The 20,929-nt window shown below is 38.1% G+C and overlaps 2 protein-coding genes across 3 annotated transcripts; both read right to left on the bottom strand.

Moving 5' to 3' along the window:
* Window positions 1-268: 268 nt before the first annotated feature.
* On the bottom strand, window positions 269-3,429 carry LOC122672239 (putative adenylate cyclase regulatory protein). Its single transcript, XM_043869735.1, has 4 exons — window positions 3,219-3,429; window positions 2,339-2,502; window positions 1,298-1,732; window positions 269-1,165 (listed from the first exon to the last, which is right to left on the bottom strand). Exons 1-4 carry the CDS (start codon window positions 3,427-3,429, stop codon window positions 269-271), a joined length of 1,707 nt encoding a protein of 568 aa, XP_043725670.1.
* A 132-nt stretch (window positions 3,430-3,561) lies between these two features.
* Window positions 3,562-17,576, bottom strand: LOC122670474 (disease resistance protein L6-like). Of its 2 annotated transcripts, none has more exons than XM_043867360.1 (3): window positions 17,174-17,576; window positions 3,965-5,063; window positions 3,562-3,839 (listed from the first exon to the last, which is right to left on the bottom strand). In XM_043867360.1, the coding sequence occupies exons 1-3, from the start codon at window positions 17,359-17,361 to the stop codon at window positions 3,678-3,680; spliced, it is 1,449 nt and encodes a 482-aa protein (XP_043723295.1). In that variant the 5' UTR covers window positions 17,362-17,576; the 3' UTR covers window positions 3,562-3,677. The 2 variants fall into 2 exon arrangements, with proteins under 2 accessions (XP_043723295.1, XP_043723296.1); XM_043867361.1 differs by having other exon boundaries at window positions 3,801-3,839; window positions 3,961-5,063; window positions 17,174-17,575.
* Window positions 17,577-20,929: the final 3,353 nt, after the last annotated feature.

Genomic DNA, 20,929 nt, shown 5'->3' with positions numbered 1-20,929 from the left:
GGTGAATTGACAATTATGACCGTCGGATAGATAGGGAATGATTTGGATTGACCATGTGTAAAATTTTAGTCTCAATTTTAGTTATTAAATAATGAGATTCACTTCCATGTATGTCCAAACATTCTCACAATGGTCTACACAACCTCTTTGGTCTTTAATTCAATGCTTCATTTTGCCATTTGGCAAACTCACTTTTGGATTAAAACTTGACATGTGAGTGCGAGTCTTGGGGCTTACCTATTCATAAAATTCTCACCCTATTAATTTATCATATGGCAAAAATAGCACATCTAGGAAAACCAGACTCAATTTTAAACGCAAAAAAGTCAGATTCATTTGAAGAGAGATGGATAGAGAAAGGCCAGAGGCGTACCTTGAATAAATTTCTCATGTACAACGATATGATACAGTGTGTCGGCAGGTTTGACAAACCTAGTCGTAATTTTGTGCAACCACCATCAGTCAAGAGTTCTAGTAGAGAAATATCGGTTAGTTCCCAGCAGGACACATTATTTAGCTTCAGCAAGTCCGACTTATTCAGATCTGGTACTTTTTCCAAGGATATACACCCCTTAACATCAAAGTGTGTCAAAGATACCAATCCATTGCCAGCTTGAATCTCAGTTAGCTTCTTGCAGTCCTTAGCTTTTAGCTCCATTAATTCTTTCAAGTTTGACAGATCGGGTAATATTTCCAAGGACTCGCACCCACTTATATCCAAATTCTGTAAGGATTCCAATGTGTCAACACCCTGAATCTCAGTTAGAATCTTACAGCCTTCAATCTTCAGATCTTTCAACTTTTTTAAGTTTGACAGATCCGGTAATCTTTCCAAGGACTCAAACCCAACAATATACAAACCCTCTAAGAATTCCAATTCGTCAACACCATGAACCTCAGTTAGATTCTTGCAGCCTTCAATCTGTAGATACTTCAACTTTTTTAACTGCGACAGATCCGGTAATCTTTCCAAGGACTCGCACCCACTAATCTCAAAATTCTCCAAGAATTCCCACCTGTCAAAACCATGAATTTTAGTTAGATTCTTGCAGCCTTTAATCGTTAGACCCTCCAGGTTTTTTGACAGATCTGGTAATATTTCCAAGGACTCGCACCCACTAATCTCAAAATTCTCTAAGAATTCCATTTTGTCAATACCATGAATCTTGGTTAGATTCTTGCAGCCTGCAATCTTTAGGCCCCCCAGGTTTTTTGACAGATCAGGTAATCTTTCCAAGGACTTGCACGTACCAATATACATTTGCATTAAGAATTCCAATCTGTCAATACCATGAACCTCGCTTAGATTCTTGCAGCCTTCAATTGTTAGAATCTTCAAGTTTTTTAAGTTTGACAGATCTGGTAATCTTTCCAAGGACTCGCAGCCAATAATCTTGAAATTCTCTAAGAATTCCAATCCGTCAACACCATGAATCTCGGTTAGATTCTTGCAGCCTTCAATCTCTACATCCTTCAGGTTTTTTGACAGCTCCGGTAATCTTTTCAAAGACTCGCAGCCACTAATATTCAATTCCCTTAACATTTCCAACCTGCCAAAACCAGGAAACTGGGTCAAATTCTTGCAGTCAAGAATCGTTAGACCTTTCAAGTTTCTTAAGTTTGACAGATCAGGTAATCTTTCCAAGGACTCGCAGCCACTAATAACAAAATCCTTTAAGTTTTCCAATCTGTCAATACCATGAATCTCTGTCAGCTTCTTGCAGCCTATAATCTTTAGATCATTCAACTTGTTTCAGATTGACAGATCCGGTAATCTTTGAATGGCTATGCATCCTGCTATTCCCAATTTTCGCAAGGACTCCAATCTGTCAAGGCCTCGAATTTTGGTTAAGTGCCCCCAATACTCAATCTCTAATTTCGGTGAAATTTTCGTTAACTTCCCCCAAATTCCAATATCTAATTCTCTCAACTCTTTTAAGTTTGAAAGATCAGGTAATCCTTCCATCGAGTAGCAGCACCCTCTGATTCCTAAATAGCTCAGGTTCTTCAGGGTTGAGATATCCGGTAATGTTTTTAATGATCTGGCCACATTAATTGATAATTCTTGTAAGGATTCATAGTCCTCAAGGCGCTCAATCTCTGATAATTCTGGACAGTCTTCAATTTGTAGTTTCCTCAGCCTTTTCGAATCTTGCAAATATGGTATTTTTCTTAGTGATTGGAAATACCTTATCTCCAAAACCTCCAGAGAGCCCATCCCCTGGCCTTCAAAATCGGATATGACGTCATTCCCAATAAGCCTTAAATTCCTTAGATTTTTTTAGCCTGTCAGTTCTGGTAATTTTTTTAATGATCTGCATCCCGAAAAGTCAAAGACCTCCAGGGAGTCCAATTTCTCGTCAACACCTTCAATTTCTTCCAAGCTTTTGCAATGATAAAGACGTAATGTCTTTAAATTTCTCAAGCCTCCAGATGTACTTGATAGTTTTACCATTGACTTGCAATCACAAGCACATAGGCTGGTCAAACTTGAGGGAAGACCTGAGATGTATACAATTGAAGAGCAGTCACTAACATGAAGTCTGGTCAAACTCGAGGGAAGACAAGAGATGCATTGAACTGAAGAGCAGTCACAAACAAGAAGGCTGGTCAAACTTGAGGGAAGACATGAGATGTATCGATTTGAATAGCAGTCACTAAAACCAAGACCGGCCAAACTTCTGCATGAACTTAAACTAAGGCTTTTGAGAGAAGTCAACTGAGAAATTTCCCTTGGGAGATCCACTATACTGGAGCAATCACTTAAATCAAGTGTTTTCAGAGAAGTCAAATGACAAATTTCAATTGGGAGATCCACTACACTCCCACAAAAACTTAAATTAAGTTCTATCAAGGATATCATGTGGTCCAATTTCTCCGGCAACTTCTTTAAATTTCGACATCCTTTTAAATTGAGTTTTTGGAGAGAAGTCAACTGACAAATTTCACTTGGGAGATCCACTAGACTCTTGCACCATCCTAAATCAAGTTCTGTCAAGGATGTCAGACAGCCCATTTGCAACTGCAACTTCTTTAGACTTTTGCATTCCTCTAAATTGAGTTTTTGGAGAGAAGTCAACTGACAAAGAGATCCACTAAACTCTGGCACCATCCTAAATCAAGTTTTGTCAAGGATATCATACGACCTAATTTCTCCGGCAACTTCTTTAGACTTTTGCATCCATGTAATTTGAGTTTTTGGAGAGAAGTCAACTTACAAATTTCACTTGGGAGATCCTTTAGTCTCCCACAGTCACTCATGTTTAATATGACTAAGTTCATGAGACAACAAATGGATGTATCAATCTCATCCAAATTTCTACAGTCTTTAAGAAGCACTACCTCCAAGAGTCGATTTGCTGAAACGTCAGGAGTACTAGATAGTTGATGACAAGATGTCAGATTTAGAACTTTTAGATTTTCTGCCATCTACAAAATAAAAAATATACAGTTATTTATCTAATTAACTTAAGAAAGACAATAAGAAATATAAAGTTTTTTAAAGACTTTGATATAAACAAATTGAATAAATGAGAGAAGTTCTGCAAGACCTTGATGTAGTTCCAACCCATCCAATTTTTTGTGATCTCACTACATGATAGATCAAGAACTACCAGTTTCCATGGACAAAAATTGGTTTGGACACATTGGTCAGGGCATCCTTTCCAACTAAGCCATCACAGTTCTGAAAAAGAATGGGTGAACTTCCCAGAAAACCGTGCATAATCGACTCGAAGTAACCTCAGTTTTGTCATTGCAGCAAATCCTTCGCTCATCAAACATTGGCTCGTTGATATACTTCTGAAATCAATACTGAGTCCTTTAACATTACTTGTTCCCTACAAAATAGAGAACCTCAATTAAGTACCCATCTAAGGTTTTTGTAATAAACCAAGAACAAATCCATCAAAGACCTAATTTACAAGGTCCTCACAAAAATAATTTATGTATATTTAGAACCTACCGTTTGTGTATCCAGTACATCCAAGACATCCTCTTGAGACCATATTCGACTACGCTTCCCTGGCTCATCTATGTTCTTTTGACAAACAATATACCTTCCAAGATCCCGAAGTAGATCATGCATACCTAACTCACCTTTTTCACTAATCGTTACCAAACACCTTACACAAAGAGCATCAAGCTCTACTTGAGAAAAAAAACCACACCCATCCCATATGTGACATACTATTTCTTTATCCATTCCATTGAAAAAACAAGCAGTATCAAGAAACATTTGCTGCTCCTCATCGTCTAATGCTTCATAACTTATTTTCAACCTTTCCATGACATCATAATTGGGAACTTTTTGCAACTTCTTTAGCATGCCTTCCCATACTACTTTTCCCTTTAAATATAAAGATGAACCTATAACTTGAAGAGCTAAGGGAAGTCCACCAGTAGTTTTTACCATAGCTTTTGAAAGATCCAAATAATCTTCTAGAGGTTGATCCCTTATAAATGCATGACGGCTAAAAAGTTCAAGAGAATCATCTGAATTCATTACTTTGGGCTCGTAAATCTCATCTGCTTCTTGAACACATAAAATTTGCTTATCTCTGCTTGTGATAATGATCTTACTTCCAACATCAAACCATTTGTGATCCCCAACTAAAGATTTTACTTGAATATTTTGATCCACATCATCAAGAACAATAAGAACTTTTTTTGCACAAAATCTTTGTTGGATCACAATAATTCCATCATCCACACTACTAATATCTTGATTTTCTTGTTTTAGGATATCAAAGATAAGTTGCTTTTGCAAATGAACAAGTCCATTATATTGTTGAGCAGTTTCTCGAATATTTGCAATAAAGCTACACCCTTCAAAGTGATGAAAGACTGTATTGTAGACAGCCCTAGCGATCGTTGTCTTTCCAATGCCACCGAGGCCATGGATCCCCACAATTTTTCTGTCGTTAGATTCAATATCTAACAGTATCAACATTTCTTTTATACGAAGTTGGATTCCAACTAGGTTGTTAGAAATACTCAAGGGTCTCTTGTTCAATGTACTCCCAACTGTTTTAACAACTGTTTTTATTAACTTTCCTTCATACCTGCATAATTCAAACAAAAAAACAAATGAATGCTTTGGGTGATAAATTATATACATAAGGAAACAAATCAAAAAATTCAATATGGAAGAAACCACAAGTAAATTATGTGAACTGATTCCCATAAAAAAAAAATTATATGAAATGAAGTAAGTTATACAAGTCCTACTATGTGTTTGTGTCTTATTTTTGTTTAGATTTTAGTATTTATTCTCCACCAAAATTGTTCACAAGTGAGCAAATAGAGTAGCAAGTAGGGTGCAGAAAAATGAGAAGCAACTCAAGCAAGATCTCACATTTTATTCACATTTGTTGGCCCTTAACCCAAATGTTTTTTTCCCTCGGGTTCTGATGCAGAGTTATAACCGAAATGGGCTTATTTCATTAGGAATAAGTCTAGGGTTGGTTATATATGTGTTGGGCCTTTGAACCCATGGTTTTTCTATGTAATAGGCCACTTTTATGGGCCTAAAATATGGGTAGTAAGGTTACATACGGGATTAATAAGTAGATTTCCTTGGTTAGTGGTCATGTGATCACTTAAGTGATCATGTGACTTGGTTAAATGGTCATGTGACTATTTAATTCTCACCCCCCCCCCGAATCAATCCCCCTTTATTTTGGTTTGAATCTCATAACCTTAGTTAGTCTTAAATCTGTCCAGCCCTATCCTATCATTCAAATCCCCTCAAATTTCAAACATAGCATCCTTACAATACCCCTTCCACTCGACCTAGCTTGCTGCCCCATCCCCAATAGCTAAACCCTAATTCCCCATCATTCCTTAATTCCCCAAAACCCCAAATTCCAGAATTAGTACTTCCAGCCAATAAAAACCTCCCATATTTGGATCGAACCTCCCCCTCCCTATCTGGAAAATTCGATCCCAACCCTAGCCCTAAACTCCCATTAAAAACCCTAGTTTTGACTGTTTTCCTATTTCCCAAAACCCCAAATTTCCTAACCCTAATTTTTTGAAATTCAATTTTTTAGTTAAACATAATCCAAACTTACCTTATTAGACTCCCTAAAACCTGCCTATTAAAACCATATAAGAATGACCCCATTCCCCCAAGCCTAACCCTAGAAATTGACCTAAAAACCCTAATTCTGCCCATTCGAACCAGCAGCCCCCTTTGAGATCCTGTTGCTTGGCCTCTAATAGGATCTTTCTCTTATTTAGAACTACATTAGGTACTCTTAAACCCAAATTATTCTTCTTAAAAGTTCATACAAATTAAAAATGATCAAAAAATTCCTACCAAAAAAGAAAGTAGAAGAGGCTGACAACAAATATGTTTCTCCAATACATTAAAAATATTCCAATGTTATTATGTCAAAGAAATTGAAATTCAACATCAATTTACTAAAATTTATAATTTAACAAATGGGACCTTGAACCTATTTTATGGTAGCCCTTACTATGATCATTTTTTTCTATTTTTATTTTCCCTCCCTTCTATGGTTGGACATTAAGTGTTGAATCCTAGTTCACCTGAAGTTCTAAAGGACAAGCCCATACTAGGCTCAGGTTTTACTAAGGTGGATTTTGTTGGGTACATGCAATCTGGCCAAGTGTCTACATGTACTTCTACTACTCCATAACCTCTGTCCAATAATCTCATAATAAATTATTGAATACAATTAAACTTTTTTTTTTTTGGGTAATGAAAAGAGTAAAACAAACATAGTTAAAACCTATTAAATTAATAGACAAAATTACTTAATAGTATATTATGACCATGGTTCGTAATCTCGGATCAGAGCAGTCAAAATCGTCCGGATCGGATTGGTGTCGGCCTAGACCAATCCTGCTCGATATTAGTGGATTGTTCCCTGGATCAGTCAACTTGGTTAGATCGCCCAAATCTCAGGATCGGATCGTTCGGTATTAGTCATTACGATTCTAAAATGGTTCGTAATCTTGGGATCGGATCAGCCCAGATCGGTCGATTTGCCCGAATCGGACGGTATCGGCCATGACTTTCCGATTTACTTTTAGTTTTCCTAATATTTTAACATTTTTTTATTAATACTGGCCGATACAGGAACTGATCCAGCAAAATCCGATTTTTGGTCATTTTTCAGCGATGCAAACTGATTTTGACCGATCCGGATTGGTATCGGCCCTAACCGCTCCCGGTATCATGAACCATGATCATGACCATCAACATTTAGAAAAAAGGCACACCAATCCCAGATGTTCCTTTAAAAATAAACTTTTACCGATTAAATAAAACCATTAATGTTTACTGTGTTTGTGGTATCCTCTCCTTAAAATGGAAAACAGTGAGACTACTAAAAGGATTTTAAATGTGGTACTTCCCTTAGTAAATACACATAATTCGCATATTATATGCATATCCGAACGTTTAAATCAAAAAAACATATTGCACCGTATATTTCCATATTTTTTTATATAAAAAAACACGTTTTTTATGTATTAGCGTATTAAATGCATATAATTACGAATTAAACGTACTTAATACTTTTTAAACCTAATGTTAATTTGTGAAAGAAAAAAAAACTAAAAGTCTAAAACAAGAAAAAACGCAAAAGTGAAAAGCCCCATTCTCTTCGAACCCTAGCAGCCGCTGCCCCAATCCCCATTCATCGTCTCCATCTCCGTTCAACGGCTGCCGGCGAATCTTCCTATAAAACTCAAATCTTCAACGGCCATGGTGACGGCGACGGCTCTGCTGAAGAGTGAACTGAAGACCGACCATACTTTGTTCCTCCTCTTCTTCTCCATCTCCGTTTGGTTGTAACAGGCACAAATCTGGCCTTGGGCTGAGATAGGTTTACATCTTCTTCTTTCTCTGTTCTGACAACTACCTGCTGTTTCGCGGTTTCTGTTCGACATCAATTATTTATTGGGAAGATCTGGTACCTGATTTCAGCAAGGAACATTGTCCTTCAACTACCCAAACAATCCCCAGTAACAGGTAATTAATATCAGTTTTATACCTCCATCGTATGCTCTGTTTTTAATTCAATTTCAGTCACCATTGTGCGTCTCATAAATCCCCAATTATAGGTCAGTTTCAACCGAAACTTTAGGGCATTAAAGGCCGCCCCAATACCTCCACTCATAATAGAATCTAATTCAATCAACTCTGTAATTTTATCAGATTAAATTACAACTAGATTCTATTTTGATGGTACTTTTTAAAATTTTATGAATCTCTGTAACCAACTAACCACTTTCAATGATGCTTATATTGAGCTAAAATCATTGTGTATATGCTATTATTTTATTTATTAGGTGGTGAATGTCTGTTACATAGTGTGAATATATGCCCGTATTTTTGCTTATGGAGTGGCCGTATTAAACATGTATCGTATTATTGCCGTATGCGTTTTATTACACCGGATTTTTTTAAAATATTATTGCCATCTAGTCCGTTTTACTACTACCTCTTTGAAATTGAAAAGGCTTGAGGTTTTAAAAAAAAAAACACTTATTTTTTTGCAACACACGAGAGAGACAGAGTCCCAAGACTTCCAACTCCTAGTGATGCAGGAGCAATTCCTTGGACCGGGCTAAATCCGTTGGGGGACCCATATGAAGACTAATCGGGTTCAATTGGATCTTTGGGTTCAAGTATATTTAGTTGAGTTTATCACGTAATTTCCTGTTTTAGTTTTAATATGCTATTTAGTGGTAGAGTCTATTTAGGATATTATACCAGTTATGAGTCCCATTAGAGTTAAGGTTAATTTCAGATTTAGAGTTTAATTAGGAATCTTTAATTATTATCTTTAAATACTCTTGTAATCGTCATTTAATTCCAGATTTGATGAATTGATTTAATTGAACTGTTTATGGTACCGGCATGATGCGATAGCAATGGTTGTGTGACCATCTCTTCCCCCCCCCCCACTCAATGTACAAAAACTTGTTATAACTCAGTTGAGATTTCAAGAATTTCGAGTATCTCGATCTGACCGAAATGAAATGCATGTTCGAAATGAAAAAATGCAATATCTCGACTGAAATTTCAGTCATTCCGCGAGATTTCGAGACATTATAACATCTCGCCAAAATATCGGCAAGATGTTACAAACCCACTTTATAAAAAGACCAAGTCTCGTGACTCTCAGTCGAAATTTCAACTGAGAGCTTATAAGATTGCTGTTTTTCTTTTTTTTTTTCTTTTTTTTTGGGTCCTATTTCTTCATCCTTCACTCATTTTCAGTGATTTTTGCTTTGTTCTTTGAATCTTCGCCACATCTACGCCGGAAGCATTTGGGGTAGTCAGTCATAGAACTACAACTCGGAACTCGACCCCTTGGAAAACTAAGTTTGTGAAACCTGGTCAAATTTCCGAATAAATTTGAACTTTTGGAATCTGTGTGATTTCAAGTTCTGGTTCAACTTTGCCCATACTAGCCTCTAAGTTGTGAGCCGTCTTGATAAAGGAATTCAGACCTATCTCATGACTTGTTTGTAAAGGCATTCCGATCAGCCAACTACCGTGGCCTTAAATGAGTCTGAGGTGTCTAGCGGAACACAACACATAAGCTTGGCATGCTGGATTGATGGCCTGCGAAGCCTCTCTCTGTCTTAGGCCGAATCCCAGGTAAGAATCCCAGTTTATATGTATGTATGTTGTATTTTTAATTAATTAGTGTATTAGGGGCAGAATAGTAATTTTCACCTTGTGGGACCCCGCACCAGAGCTACCTGTCGGGTCTGCTGGCTGGACAGGCTATAGGACCTCCCCCTTAATTAAACTCAATGTAAGTATAATTTAAAATATATTTATATAACGTTTTGTACGACCAAATAGGGTGAGAAGGGTATTTTAGTAAAATTGTCACTGTGGGACCCAGTTCCCCAGTGGGGAACGCTGTTCCAGACAATTACCTGTGTTTGGATGACCTTTAATGTCGCCCGGCATCAAGTTATGGATAGAATAGACCAATAAATACGAATTCAGGTTTATAAACTATTTTAGAAATTAGTTTAAATCTAATTTATGTCCAAAAGATAGATTTACCCCTTAGTGCTTAAGTAGTTAGATAAATATCAAAAGCCTTTCCAATTAATCACTATTCACAAGTCTAAGGGAGCTAAAGAAATTCGTTCCAGCTTGGGAGAGAAGGAAAGAAAGAGGAAAAGAGAAGAGGAGAAGAGAAGAGGAGAAGAGAAGAAGAGAGGGAAAAAAGGGAAGCTTACCTTAGGGCTTGTCTTCAACACTTGGAGCTGAACCAAGAATCTCCATTAGAAAGCTGCCTACACTCTAAATCTGTTCCTATAACTGAGGTAAGCCTTGGATATTTGTTGTCTTGCTCTTTATTTCCCTTCTTCTCCATCTCTAGTTCACCTATTAAGAATTTCTGCCATTAAAGCTTGGAGACCAAGCTTGGGTTTGTGAAATTGAGCATAATTAGACTGATTTGAAACAGTTTTTGACTCTCTAAGACCTGAAATTTGGGAAATTACCAAGTCTAAAAGTTGTATTGCTGTTCTTGATGGCAATTTATAAACCCTAAACTAATTAATTAGGTTTAATTGATTAATTACCAAAATTATGAAGTTATTTATGAAATTGAACTCCCATATAGGTAGACCCACCTTTATATAATATTAAAACACTTAGTTTCTTCCTTGCATGTGAAGATCTACCGAAAAATAGGAAAAACCCCAAATTCGGACACACTCCCGGATGGAGTTGCAGGCCCAGGGGCGGTTGACCGGCTCCCTGGAAGTCTGCATCCGGCTCCCCCATTTTTGTGCCCTTATGACCTAGACCCCTTGGGACTTGACCTTGGACCATCCAAGAACCTATTGCATGGTGTTTGGTATGTTGTTTAGGGCTGTTTCTACTGTTTTCTAGTCGGTTTGTTGGATTGTTGGTGGGTAACTGACCTAGAATTCCTTCTATAACTAATCTATAATATTCTTGTCTCATATTTAGGACTGTCTTGGTCTGTTCTTGCCTGTCTATTGGAGTTTATTCTCCTAGGCTAACTACAACTACAGGTAAGGGGATTCGACCTTAATTTCCTGCGTGTTTATCACATTAATTTTAACTTTATGCTGAATGCCATGCTCATACATCATTACTTCTATACTTGGAGCATGTAGTTTTCTAGCTTTTATTTAATGCATTAGACTGCATGTAAAATAGGTTGCACAAAGACATACTGCATTGCATTTGCATTGATTATTTATATGATGTGAATTTATGATGATGGAATTCGGTAATTTATAACTCGATCATGCTTGCCTCATCATGTTTAGACTCATGACCGGCTAGGGCCGATATTCATTACCCAAGATCGCGCCCCTTACCAACAGGGGAAAAAGTGTTGGACAACCTGTGGCAGAGACCGATGTGTTAGTTCCGGAACTGGCGGGTCCTCACCATGGAAGAATGGTTTCGCTCGGGTGACCGAAGGGTTAGTTCCGGGACCGAGATTAGCATCTACCACTAGTAGTAGTACTTATACCCCATGAGACTTAGTATCTGTGCTAGGAACATGTTAGTTTAGCACATGCATCATGGATTTATTGTGTTTGTATGCTTGTACCCCCCTTACTAGGCTCAGTTGAGAGCTCACCCCTGTGGATATCCTTATTTTTCAGGTGATTTAGTTACTTCTAATGTTGGATTTGCGGCACTGGAGTTTGAAGTGCACGATACTTCGTGCGCACGTGATGATTGGGCAACCTCCTGATCTTGGCCTGATAGTCCAGGCTACCTCCCTACTCTTTTATGCTTTATAAATGCTTTATATAGTTATAGAATAGTTTCTTGTATACTTTTACTCTGTGCTATCTTTAAGTACTGTATAGTTGTATCACAAGCCTTATCATTTATATAAATGAAATATCATTTAGACTTCTCTTACTAATAATGTTATCTCTATTAATTAAATTGTTTCCGCTGCCTCTGATTACTGTATCTGTGAGCAATGATTGTGAATAGGGTACTGCACTTGTGATCCTTGGGGATTGGTTGAATGTCAGAGACATCCCGCCACACTTGACCCTTAATAACCGGGCCGGGGTGCGACAAAGTTGACTCGAGATATCTCGAAATCTCAGTCGAGTTGGTGCATTTCCAACTCGAAACCTGGTTTCGGTGGGTTTTAGACAATTAGACCTAGTTTGGGTCTGAAACTTGGTACTCAGCCTATTTTAGGTCATTTAAACACAATGACACTATCAGATTTTGCAAAAACAAAGTCCAAATATGAGTTTCACTTCGAAGTTCAAACCCTAGGTTGGTAGGCGACGACGTACTAAAATACCTTACTCTACATATAACTTAGTAATAGAAATCAATCAAAACATTCAATTAATGTAAAACAACTTAAATAAGCATTAAAAATGTTAAAGTGTACAATACATCAATCTGTTTAACAATGTTACATTACATAAAATGTGATTGATTACTGAATTCAGTCCCAAAACTATCCACATAGAATCCCCATGTCATAGTATTGTTGTAATGTTGCACATAGTTTACCACAACATTCATTCAAATTTGAAATAAATCCTTCAATTTTGTAGCTGAATCCTTCAATTGTGTAGCTGAATCAACTCTTCGACAAGTTGTACGTTGAAATCCACAAGTGAAACGAGCTCACAGCCTTCACAGGGGAAGAAAAGAGGTTCTGGACAGAACTCGATCGAGATATCTCGAGTTCTGTCGAGTTACGATACTTTTAAAGGATAAGATGGGTCGAGATCTGGGTCGACCCAAGATCTTGAGTTACCCGAGATCTCGACCGATATATTGCACTTTTAGAACTCGCACTAAGTCTCATCTCGACCCCTTGGAAAACCGAGATCTCGGTCGAGATCTCACGAGTTTTAGTTCTATGGAGTCAGTATTGAACCTTCTTAGCACATCAGTGAAGCCTTTCCACTATTTCAAGTAAAACCATTTTCTCCAAAAATGTTTTTTTGAAAAAAAAGCATGATAAATACATGTTTGTTTGTGATGAAATTAATATATGTCAGACACTGGAGGCCGATCTACAACCTCACGGTATCAAATCTTTTTTCTGTACATATATTATTTTTTTATTTTTCTCCTTCAAAAATTTGTACAATGTGTATCAGTGTATGTGCAATTAACTAAGTCTTAAACAATATATATGTGTAATTAACTAAGTTATACATTAGGATTCGACCGTATACTGCCAATCAATGGTGCAAATCCAAAACACCATTTTGAGTGACTATTTTTGCAATTTGAACATTTACATGTGTTTATATAGCCCAAAATAGGGTTTCCATGAAGTTTCAGGCCTTAACTTGGCCTACAACCCATCGAAATGATCTACCGAAACCTGGCAGAAAAAATACAATATTTCGGATATTTCGGTCAGACCGAAACACCGAAACGAAACGAGATTTTAAACCTTGCCCCCACCTTCCTTGTGCAATCTCTCCCCACCTTGTTGATCTGCTATTTTCTTCTCTCCTTGTTCTTTATCTTTACTTCTGCCTTTTCCTATTCTGTTTCGTTCTTAGGTCCTGTCCTGGGCACACTTGCAGCCCTGTACATCACCTACGAACTCCCTGGATAATGGTTCTTTCAGCCTAAGTTTTTACGCATGAAGTGTCCACCCTAGGGCAACTCGAGCATTTGAATCTCATACCAAAAGCCCTCTTTTATGTTGAGATTCCAATCAAAATTTCAGACCTGAACTACAGGTACCGCCAGAGTCGCTTTCAGATGTTTGTTTCTCTCTCAGTTGCGCATCTTTGACACCATTAAGGCTTGCATTCTGTAGGACTTGGGAGTAGAAACCTTCGCCTGAAATCTTGAGCCCAACAGAAGTTGATTAGGTGAGCTCGATCACCCAAGATCTAGGCTGGTTTTGTCGCTGAAGAGAGTCTCAAGGAAGAAGACTACTCTTCCTTCTTCACGATTACTTCTCCCTTTAATTATTTGACATTTATTGCTTTATTGCCATGTATACCCTTTCCTTCAGCTTTTATTCCCTCATGTCCTATACCTTCTATTTGCTTCCAAGTTTGTCCCTAGTTAATAAATAGTAATTCCCTTTGCATCCCTTTCTTCTTTACTTAACTAACAGCCCTTATAAAATTCTAGTTATTACAAGATTGCCATTGCCCTTCAATTATTTGGACTATTGTTGTTCGGGTGGGTCCACAAGCAATCTGAAACGGGTTAATCCGATCCGGATTGCATCCCCTAGATGTTGTTAATCCCACATATCTATGAAACACTAATAAGCAGAAGGTGTAAGATGGAAGAAGAGCCAGTAACGCCATAATATGAACCATTTGAAGGAAAAACTTCAGGAAGGAAAATAGGATCTTGCATTGGGAGAAAGGGAAAATCCCGTACATTCCAGATTTGAGAACTGGAGAAGCCACAACTAGAGTTGATCAAGAAAGTTGAGATGGAGACATCCAAATTGGAGTATGCAATGGGTACATTTTAAGAGAGAGAGAGAAGGTTGGCAGTTGCAAAGGGCATGTTTGGTAACGGTCTCAAGAACGTTCTTTAGCATTCTATCATTCTCCGAGAACGGAAAAACATGTAAAACATGTTTGGCAAAACAATTCGTTCTTTTAGTCTTTTATAACGAATCAGGCATATTATTGGTCTGTGGAACATGATTTACAGAACACCTCAGAGGTGTTTTTCATTCTTCAGACCAAATCAAAAGCACAAAAGAATGTCAAAACTTGGGAAAAAACCCGATAGTCACAAGGACCACACTCAAGGCAGCGTGAAGCTGCAGGAGAGGAGAAAGGTTTCAGATTGACGAAGCTATCCCGGCCATTGTGAGTTCGTCTTAACCCAAATGCAATCTCTCTTGCAGTTTTTTTTCTCGTTTTGGGAACTTGATCTGACATACACGTCTTTCCTCTCCCATTTTGTCTCAGAAGTTGGATCAGCATCACTATAAGGTAGACCCTCTGGTGTTAGATCGAAGAATTCAGCCAAAAAGGTATGGAAATTTTAGGGCTTTTGACATGTTTAAGTTTGTTTCAATGTAATGTACATAATCCATGAGATAATTTTAGTTACCTTTCTCTGTTTCTCTCTATAATGATTTCAGCTTATGGATTTTAGGGTTCTTGAGCAAAATGTCTGAACTATCAAAAGATTAATCCCTTCAAGATGATTGATTAATCCCTACAAAGTTGTAAGATGAGATAAAAGATTGCTGGTCTTTCTCAATCTTTCTTGTGGTCTTAATTATGATTTGGTACAGCACACAATTCTCTCCTGTGCTCTGATTGTGAATGAAAAACATATCCTTTATGTAGTTTTAACCGCAACAAGAAGCTGCAGTCAGTTGAGAGGAAGGAATGGATGGTATTCCTATCCAAATTCTATACTCATGGTAGCCTCAAATCTTAATCAGTTTTGTACTAGTGAAAGTGAACACCACAAATTGTGTATTTGTGTTGCCTTCAAGACTATTTTCTCAGTGGTGCTGTATTTTGATCGAGTTTTTTAGGTGTCAATATTTTGAGGTCAGATATATGTTGTCAATACCAATCCAGTTTTGGTGGTGGATTTGATTCACTGAATTCATGGCAGATTGGCTGGAGTAGTGAGTGGTGATACCCTGCGGAAGATCATAAGTTTGCAAGTTTCTTTTTTCCTTTTCTTCTCCCCCCCCCTCTCTCTCTCTCTCTCTCTCTCATAAGTTTGCTGGTTCTCGAACGTAATTTCCCCTCTCTAGAGGCCTGCTCAGTTGGGCAGTGCCTCCCCCCCTCTCCTTGAGTGCTCTTGAATGTAATTCCCCCTCTCTAGAGGGCTGCCCAATCTGGTCCATTGGTTGGATATAATCCTTTTCCAAACCTGTTTTTTTTTTCTGTACTGGTTTGTCTTTCTCCTCCCTGGGATATATTTAGAAGAATAGAAGATTGAGTGTTATGGGTTTTTCTGTGATTTGTGTAGGGGCAACCCCACTTGATGTATTTATGATTTAATTTCTATACAAGTACAAAATTGTGTTTAGTCTGTGCTGGCCTAGGTAAGTAAATGCGGCTTGTATTCATGGATCCATGGATTATTAGAATCCATCTTAGCCAAGGCAAATCATTATCCAAAATTTATATTTAAGGTTGGTAAGAGAGATAATTTATGCTAAAGTTGGTAAGAGAGAAAATGATTTGACAAGTATTTTTTGGTCTTAATTTAGATGGCAATAGTATTATTGTAATTAATATCAAATTTGGAAGAACAGGTTTTACCAAACGACATTTTTGTTCTATTATTGTTCCGAAAAACATTCTAGAACGGATTTGCCAAACGGCCACATTCATACACAGAACGCTGTTCCAGACCAGAAACGCCAAAGAACGGGCGTTTCTGGTCAAGAACGGATGTTCTTTACGAAGACAGTTACCAAATGCAGCCAAAGGAATGGGTACACCACTGTTATAAAGGATGAGTGACCGGAGATGGGGTTTCTTGTTTCATCCATCTAACCTATCCGACTATTTGGATGGAATAAAAAGCCATTCCATTGACTGGTCAACATCTTTAAGACAGAGGACTGCATTTCTGCGCCAAACAAAGAAATGGACTGTTTGGGTTGGCATCACGGATGAGGGAGGGGAATCTTCACAAACATCCCATACAAACACTAATGATTTCGGACTTTTTATCAAAAGCAATAAGAAAACTCCAAGGTAATCAAAAACCATTCCTACCGTATGAAAGAAATGCAGAGTCAAAACCTAGTTGTATGATGGATAAAATTATATAAAACAATGCATTTTAGCTTTGGATGTATTATTTTCTCAATAATCTGTTCAAATATGGTTCTTTATATCCTACAACAGATGCAAACCAATCAAATGAAAGGAAATATATATATCTCAGCACCTTAGTGATAAATCATGATTTTGTGGAACATAACTGCAATTAAACAAAAGAATGAGCCAAAAGTTAAGTTTTGTTGATGGCTATTCATAAGTCTCATTCAACTACTCAATTTAAATGCAATCTAAGAATATTAACAAAATATGACCTTAGATGACAACAAGCGAGCGGACACTGAGTAGTTCCAACTTAGAAGACATTAACACACTTAAATATGGAACCAAAAAGAAAAAGGAAAAACAAAAAAAATAAAAACGGAACTGTTGAACTTACGTATCCTCCTTCGAATGCCATCCATCCAATTCTCCAACCTCTCTCATAGCCTCCTTCCACTTTTGCACCATTGTCCCGTCGAAACCCATATTCTGGTGTTCCTGAAAGGCCTTCGCATATCCCCCGGTCTGGTTTCGCACATCCCTTGGTTCAACTTTGTAGAAAATGGGCAAGACGATCTGGTCCATTGTTCTTCTGCATTCAGATATCTCAGTTAGCTCATTGAGACACCATTTGCTTGAAGCATAATTCTCGGAGAAGATAGGAATGGAGATTCTCGACTGCTGGATTGCAGCACGTAGCTCCGGGCCAATCTTATTTCCCTTTTGAAGCACGTCCTCGTCCCTAAAAGTTCGAATTCCAGCATCAACCTAGGAATTGTAGAGGCAGTCGGCAAAAGTGGTGCGAACGTCAATACCGCAAAAGCTTAAGAACACTTCATAAGTACTCGAACCAGAAGAGGCCTGATGATGATGATGAGCTGCTGCCATTCTTTCGATCAAATTGCTTGAAGAATCCTTTGAAAAGTGGATGATGTTGTAGGAGATAAAAATTCGATGATGTTATGCAAATACTTCAATCTTTGATTGATACTGCTACCAGTAAGAATTTTCCTAGGGTTTTGAGGATCGATGGAAATCGAGAATCGATCGACTCACCGATTCGATTCCCGATCCTAAAGGGCCTATTTGCTATCACTTCTCATTTTCATTTTGGTCTATTTGAAGAAAGGGCTAATCTGTTTGTACCCCAGGCTACCTATACTTTGTACGTGATAAGGTGTTTTTTGTATTTTTCCACTCTTCTTCTTCTTCCTCGTCCTCTCTTTCTCGTAGGGGTGTCAAGCAGTCGGGCTCGGTCGGTCACAGTCGGGCCTAGCCGGGCCTCATCAATTTTACAAGCTGCACCATGTCTGACCGTTTAGGCATTTGGGCTTGTCTTGGGCGGGCATGGTACGATTTCATTTCAGTCGGTCCATGTTCGGTCTTTAATCGGGACAGCCTTATTCGGGCTAAACGGGCTTAAACCGGATCTAAAACGGGCTAATGAGTCGTTTAACTCTAAATGGTCTCTAAATGGTGTGGATTTACTAATTGACATCTAACAAAATAAGATCTAAAAACTAAAACTAAGCCTCATCTCACCTACGTTAAGTGTATCTAACCAATAAATGTCAAAGACCAACAAAAAAACAAACAAACAAAAAAAAAATTTGGAGGGAAGGGAAGGGAAAGTTTATAAGTTAAAGGTCGATTGGGTCGGGCTATAACAAGGCGATCTAGGTCGGGCCTGAAATCGATCGGTCAGATTGAATGCCCGACGGGCTAGAAACCCACACCGAGACCGCCCGATTACTAAATGTGTCGGACTTAAGCTTGACATGTTTAGTAATCGGGCCGGGTTGGGCTGAGCTTTAACCGAGCGAGCTCGATCGGGCTTGGTGGGCTGGGCCTGGAATTGGCACCCCTACTTTCTCCCCATCTCTCTGGCTTTCCTACAACTCCTAAATAAACAGGGATGGTCCACACAAGATCAGGCAACCCAATAAACCACTCAATAATCTGCAATGAAGACATGTTGCTAGCTAATTGGAACATTAGAGGAAAAATGCCTATGAATAGTTTATTTAACTTCCACTAACCAATTTCTCCCAAAATCGTCAAATACTATGGCAGAAAAGGGGGGGAAAAAATTTTAAGCCCTTCCGTTTATTCCAAAATTCAACCCTATGTTCAAAAGTTGAGGAAAGAGAATCCAAGTAGAGGGGGTGTTGCAAGATAAGAACGATAATTCCATCGCCTTTGCCATTATCGTCCACATCATTTGTCCCTGGTGTGTATAAGAGGATATGAATCCAAAGACTCGGATTTGGATAAATCGGTGTGAAGAAATCTTTTCGCCATCTAATCCATAGGAGATTCCTCCAAATTTAAGTTGATCTCCTCTATTTCCATAAACGAATCAAAGAAAAGGGAGAAAAGCTCGGGATTTGGAAGGAAAAAGAACCCGCCCCAGACCCCGCACCCGTTGCATGTCTCTCCTCTCTGGTCTGGCACCCTTCCCCTCGTTGGGTCTCACAGTGAGGCCCTCTCTCCACATTTGCAAAATTACAATATTACCCTTATTATTATATTGTCATATCATTGCATAAAGGGTAAAAAATGTCTGGTTATAATGTCTGTTTGTAACTTACTTGGTTACAAAGATATGCACTTTTAAAAAAAAAATCATTACTGAAACCCATTTGGATCAAAACTGAAAAACTGTTTGGTAACTACTAGACATAATGTAACGTCCCCAAAACCATCCTCGTGGTTTAGGGACATTGACGATCCACAAGATCGTTTATGTTCAGGAGATATGAATCGAAGTAGAACAAAAATACAAACATATGTCTAAAATGTATAAATTAAGAGTTCAACTAAAGTAGGGTAGTTAAACTAAAATATTACAACTTCTAAATTAAACTTAAAATTATGAAATAAAAGTTACAATCTCCAAAATTAAATTAAACTCAAACAAATTATAAGTTCTTCTAAAATTGAAACAAAGTGTAAAATTTTTAATAGTAATTGTCCTCTTTTAATCCAAACGTCTCGTCCTCTTAGACCTTTTTCTCTAGTACATCTTCACATCCAGGTTCGCATTCATTGTTAATCTGAAAAGTGGTGAGGGTAACCTTCTAGAAAAGCCTAGCAAGTAAATCCATAATAACTATACAGGTGTAAAAATATACACAAATAGTACAAATAAAGAGGGAACCATTTTGTCCTCCAACAGCAAACCTCTAAAGGCAAAGACTGAGTGGCAGGACAGATGCTTGGTGACAGTGGGAAAATGTATTTTTTCCAGAGAGGGAACCATTTTGTCCAAGAAACTAGATCCCATCATATTTGGCTTAAAGGCAACTCTAGACAGCTATTGGAAGTGTCAAGGAGATCTCAAAGGTCCCGTCTAGGTCCTATGATGGACAATCACCATGTTCCTGCTTTCCATAATCTACAGTTGCTACTCTTTGTTCTGTTTTCAGGCCTTGGCCCTCTCTGCAGTCTCCTCATTTACAACTTTTAATAAAATATGTTTCTAACTTAGGGAATAGTAAATTATCAAGTATGAGAAACTTGGGGGGTAGGGGAGTGGGGAGGGAAAGGAAGAGAGATATAGAAGTATGAATGTCAATGAAGTAAATTTAATAACCCTCCCAGTTAATTTCTGCCAATTTAAACTAACGTAGTTGCACAACCTGGCTAGTCTAGCTCGTTTTAGGATCTATCAGTTACATAAAACCCCAATTCGAAAAACCAAAATGATTAGGGTTCGATTCAATTCAGGTTGCAGAATCAATCGTTTTGATTCGATAGAGTCGTTAGGATCAATCACTTGTTTTAGGTTCAACAAGGAAATCAGAAGGAGAAAAGCAAAAGAAGGAGCAGAGAACGATGGAACAGAAAAGAACCAGAAGAAGGAACAAAGACGAAACAGAAGAAGAAACAGAGACGAAGCAAAAGAAGAAACAAAGAAGGAGCAGAGAAGAAAGAGCATAGAAGAAGTAGAAGAAGGAGAAGCTGAGAAGAAGTTACCTGCAGGCCTAGATCGTCGCCGGAGAAGGAAGGAAGTGGCCGGAGCAGGGAGCAAGGAGCTGGACGCCTCGCTGGAGCAGCAGGTTCTCCTCCCAAGCTTTTCATTTCTCTCTCCACTGGATATGCAACGGTAATATTAGGTTGGGTTGGGTTGGTTTTTAAGAACAAATAGGTA

This window comes from Telopea speciosissima, chromosome 8 (assembly GCF_018873765.1).
Source record: "Telopea speciosissima isolate NSW1024214 ecotype Mountain lineage chromosome 8, Tspe_v1, whole genome shotgun sequence".
Lineage (NCBI taxonomy): Eukaryota > Viridiplantae > Streptophyta > Magnoliopsida > Proteales > Proteaceae > Telopea > Telopea speciosissima.
This window is presented reverse-complemented; position numbering and strand designations above follow the sequence as displayed.

Bases quoted from the DNA above. Each gene is read 5' to 3' on its own strand.
- LOC122672239 (XM_043869735.1), bottom strand. From the start codon at position 3,429: ATGGCAGAAAATCTAAAAGTTCTAAATCTGACATCTTGTCATCAACTA. The intron at 2,503-3,218 runs GTAAGTTGACTT...TATACATCTCAG, and splicing joins GGATCTCCCAAGTGAAATTT to GTCTTCCCTCAAGTTTGACC. The intron at 1,166-1,297 runs GTTCATGGTATT...AATCTAACCAAG, and splicing joins GCTGCAAGAATCTAAGCGAG to ATTCATGGTATTGACAAAAT.
- LOC122670474 (XM_043867360.1), bottom strand. From the start codon at position 17,361: ATGGACCAGATCGTCTTGCCCATTTTCTACAAAGTTGAACCAAGGGAT. The intron at 5,064-17,173 runs GTAAGTTCAACA...TGAATTATGCAG, and splicing joins TGGCATTCGAAGGAGGATAC to GTATGAAGGAAAGTTAATAA. The intron at 3,840-3,964 runs GTAGGTTCTAAA...TCTATTTTGTAG, and splicing joins ATGTACTGGATACACAAACG to GGAACAAGTAATGTTAAAGG.